General features: G+C 31.7%; 1 protein-coding gene across 1 annotated transcript; it reads left to right on the top strand.

Moving 5' to 3' along the window:
• Window positions 1-785: 785 nt before the first annotated feature.
• Window positions 786-3,731, top strand: LOC112689696 (UDP-glucuronosyltransferase 2B17-like; the record flags this gene model as incomplete). Its single annotated transcript, XM_025563532.1, has 3 exons — window positions 786-1,773; window positions 3,297-3,516; window positions 3,591-3,731. Coding segments are annotated over exons 1-3 (1,174 nt in total), but the record flags the coding sequence as incomplete, so codon positions are not given.
• Between the last annotated feature and the right edge of the window lie 4 nt (window positions 3,732-3,735).

The following is a 3,735-nucleotide window of genomic DNA, read 5'->3' as shown; positions in this document are numbered from 1 at the left end:
TTTCCGTGGTTTTTATCATTTTGTTAAAATTTAAAATTTAAATGGTATTAAAACTTATTTATTTTTTTTTAATAATCATTAAGCGATATTTTTATCGAATTTTTATATTGATTTTTCGACTTTTTATCAAACCAAAATTACTTCATCGGCATTTTTAAAATAAAATATAAGAAACATAAATTATTTATAAAAAGCTAAAATTTTTTTTTAAATTTGTGCCACAAATAGGAAATGGTGATATAAGCAATCATTGAAAATGTTGTTTTTATAATTAGTATTTTTGAGTTAAAATTAAAACAAAAAATTCGATTTTATCGAATGGCGACATTCCATAAATTTTTTATATACATTTTTGTTATCATAACGAAATATTTCAGAGAAATTTTGAAATATTCGTTCTATTGATTATTATAATAGGAGTAATACTTATAGTTGAACTCGTACAAAAAAATAATTATAGTGATTAGATCAATACATTCCTGTTTTCACTCCAAGTCTAAAATAATAATTTTAACGTTATATGGTGATATGTCTATATTGAAAAAAAACGATCTGTGTTGTATTATAAAATTATTTCATATTGAGCATGAAATTATGGTAATTAAGTCAGGACAAAGATGAAAAGATTTGTGTGCTTTAAGATTGTCATGATCAACATCTACGCATCGCTGCGTTGTAGTTGAACATACTAACATTGATTATAAATACATTATTTATAATATACTAGTTTATAATACACTATTTATTATTATAAGAGTATATATATGCCAATAGAGGTTGAATGTATAGTGTTTGTTTCACCACTCGTAACAGTTTGGCCTAAGGTTGTACGATAACATCGTGGCCTTGAGTTTGCGCCGAAACAACAGCTGCGTAGCACGAACAGTAATAGACGTACGGCTACGTATTTTACACTTCCAGTAACAATATTGTTGCGCGGCTGCTTCGTTACGCGGTACAATGTGGTTTCGTGTAGTGTTAATGCTACTCGCGTGCGTCGATCTCGCGACGCTGCCCGTGAACAGCGCTCGCATACTGGCCGTGCAGACGGTTTGCGGCAAGAGCCACTGGAACTTCATGAGTGGAGTACTCCGGGCTCTGGTAGAAGGCGGCCACACCGTCACTGCATTCACGCCGTTCCCTGACGGCAACCAGGAGAACTACACCGAAGTGGACATTTCCAGGGATATGTACTGCTTCCGGGAACAAAACCTAAAGGGCGCTGTTGCAAACTTTAGCAGACCTGTCTCAGTAATCGACTTAATGGTCTTGTTAAGCAGAGAGCAGTGCGATACAGTGTACGCTAACGATCGGATGATCGAACTGATGCGGCAGAACGCCGCTACCCCTTTCGACCTGGTATTCATTGAACCACTTATGTCAGAATGCGTGTCATACATTGCTACCTTGTTGGACGTGCCAGTGATCTACGTGATACCGCTGTCCGTGACGAGCTTAATGGAACACTATAACACTGGCCACTTTTCCAATCCCGCCGTCGTCTCCCACGTATTGGCCGCCTACGGTCTGCCAACTACGTTCGTCCAGCGGCTAACCAACACTGCTATTTTCGCCTATGAACTGGTTACCTCCAAGTTCACGATGTCCCTGGTGAAACGCAACAATCCCAGACCGTACGATTTGGTCCCACTTTACAAACCATCTTTGGTGTTCGTTAACAGCCATCCCGTAATGTCCGCGTCGAGTTCGATAGTCACGAATGTCATCAACGTGGGTGGAATACATCTGAATGTCGCTAAAAGCTTACCTAAAGTAATGAATAACACAGTACTATATACAGATAATATATTACGTAAATCTTTACTTGCACTTGGAAAAAAATAATAAATTAATCATTGAAAAATGTTTCTAGAAGTGTAAACATTTTCCCACTATTATAGTGTTCTTTAAATGCTTTATTATTTCTTCATTTTAAATTGAAAAACGCAAGCTTGTTATATGGATTGCCTTCAAGGGTAGATTGGCTTATCAGAAAACTATCTTAGATAAAAATAATAACATTTTTGACTAAACAACAATAACACAAAATGTAGCGTTTGGCGTCTATGAATATAAATTTGGTCATCTCTATATAAAATAGCTTACGATTAGCGTATCCTTGATACATACAAATTACACTAACACAACATAACATATAAAAAACTTAACGATCAGACATACTTTACGGACGATCTTACTACACCCTCACTCAGTAATTCAAAATCGGGTGGCCGTGTTAAAAACGGCGCATCGACAAGCCGGCGGCAGCCGATAACATGTCGTGCAAAATCTTTTGTGTAATAATGTACCCATTTAGAATTATATAATTCACATGACACAAACTAAAATTACAAAAACATAAAAATAACCATGTAGTGATTAAATGTGTGAGTCATTCCATTATTATTAACATTTACATTCCGGGCGCAAACAACCAAATTCGACCCTATTAAATACTTGGCTGGCATTAAAATGATAATCGAGTTTAATTTCTTTTAGTTGGTTAAAAAATAAAACAAAATATATTTTATTAAATTATATTTTCATAAATCGACCAGTAGAAGTGACTTCTGGTTTTATAACACTCAAGTTATACTTAAACATAAAGTTACTCATCTAATCACATGCCAACTTAATCTGCGTATTGAACCGGTCATGAATATAATTTTGTAGAATTAATAAAATGTAATTAATATTTATACAAAAATATTAAAATATTAAATTAAAGTAAACATTTAACGCCGATTGGTTACAAAATATTTAAGAATATTTTCTGTATATATATAAATATTTTATAAGATCAAACAACAAGTTCAAGTTAGAACAGCTAAGATACCTTATCCGACTAACTCAAAACTCTTATAACATATTAAGTATGTTTTAGCCTATTTTACATATTTAAAGAATATTAAAATATTATTTTAGGGTTTTTTTTAGATCATATAAGTATTATTTATATTTTATAAAGAAATGGTATACAAAAGTTATTTGTTGGATTTTATATTGTTTTATGAAAGATGATTTTAAAAGTTTTTATATTTAAATTATTAAACAGATATTTACTGTATAGTATTAATATATCTGTGTTTAAATAGTTATTGATTAATTATTTAAATTTGATTATTAATTTAATCTATGAATAAATAAAATCTTATTTTAACATATTTTACATGTTTAAAGAATATTTTAAGCTTTTTTTATAGCATGTTAACATCAAATTTTAAAAATTTGAGAACCTAAAAATCTGTTCGCTTTCATATATGTAGTGATGATCACATATTATTCCATATTGGTAGGATATTTTGGAATTCATCGAACAATCACCGATTGGAGTAATTTATTTCTCATTTGGTTCTACTACTAAAATGTCATCGCTACCGGAACATATTAAAAAAGCATTTTTGGAAGTTTTAGCAGAACTTCCTCAAAGAATATTGATGAAATATGAAGAAGAATTAGAAGATAAGCCCAAAAACATAATGACAAAAAAATGGCTTCCCCAACGTGATATACTACGTATATAGAATATTTTTTATATTTTCTTAATATTTATCATTAAAAGTAAATATACCATTAATTATTTTCTACAGTTCATCCAAACGTGAAATTATTTATTAGTCATGGAGGCATATCTGGGTTGTACGAAACTATTGACGCCGGAGTCCCAATCCTTGGATTTCCTTTATTCGGAGATCAGCCAAGAAATATAGACACTTTAGTAAACAATGGAATGGC

The sequence above is a fragment of the Sipha flava genome, unplaced genomic scaffold (assembly GCF_003268045.1).
Source record: "Sipha flava isolate LNK unplaced genomic scaffold, YSA_version1 46724_pilon_pilon, whole genome shotgun sequence".
Taxonomy (NCBI): Eukaryota; Metazoa; Arthropoda; class Insecta; order Hemiptera; family Aphididae; genus Sipha; species Sipha flava.
Note: the sequence above shows the minus strand (reverse complement) of the source record. Positions and strands in the feature narration are given on the sequence as shown.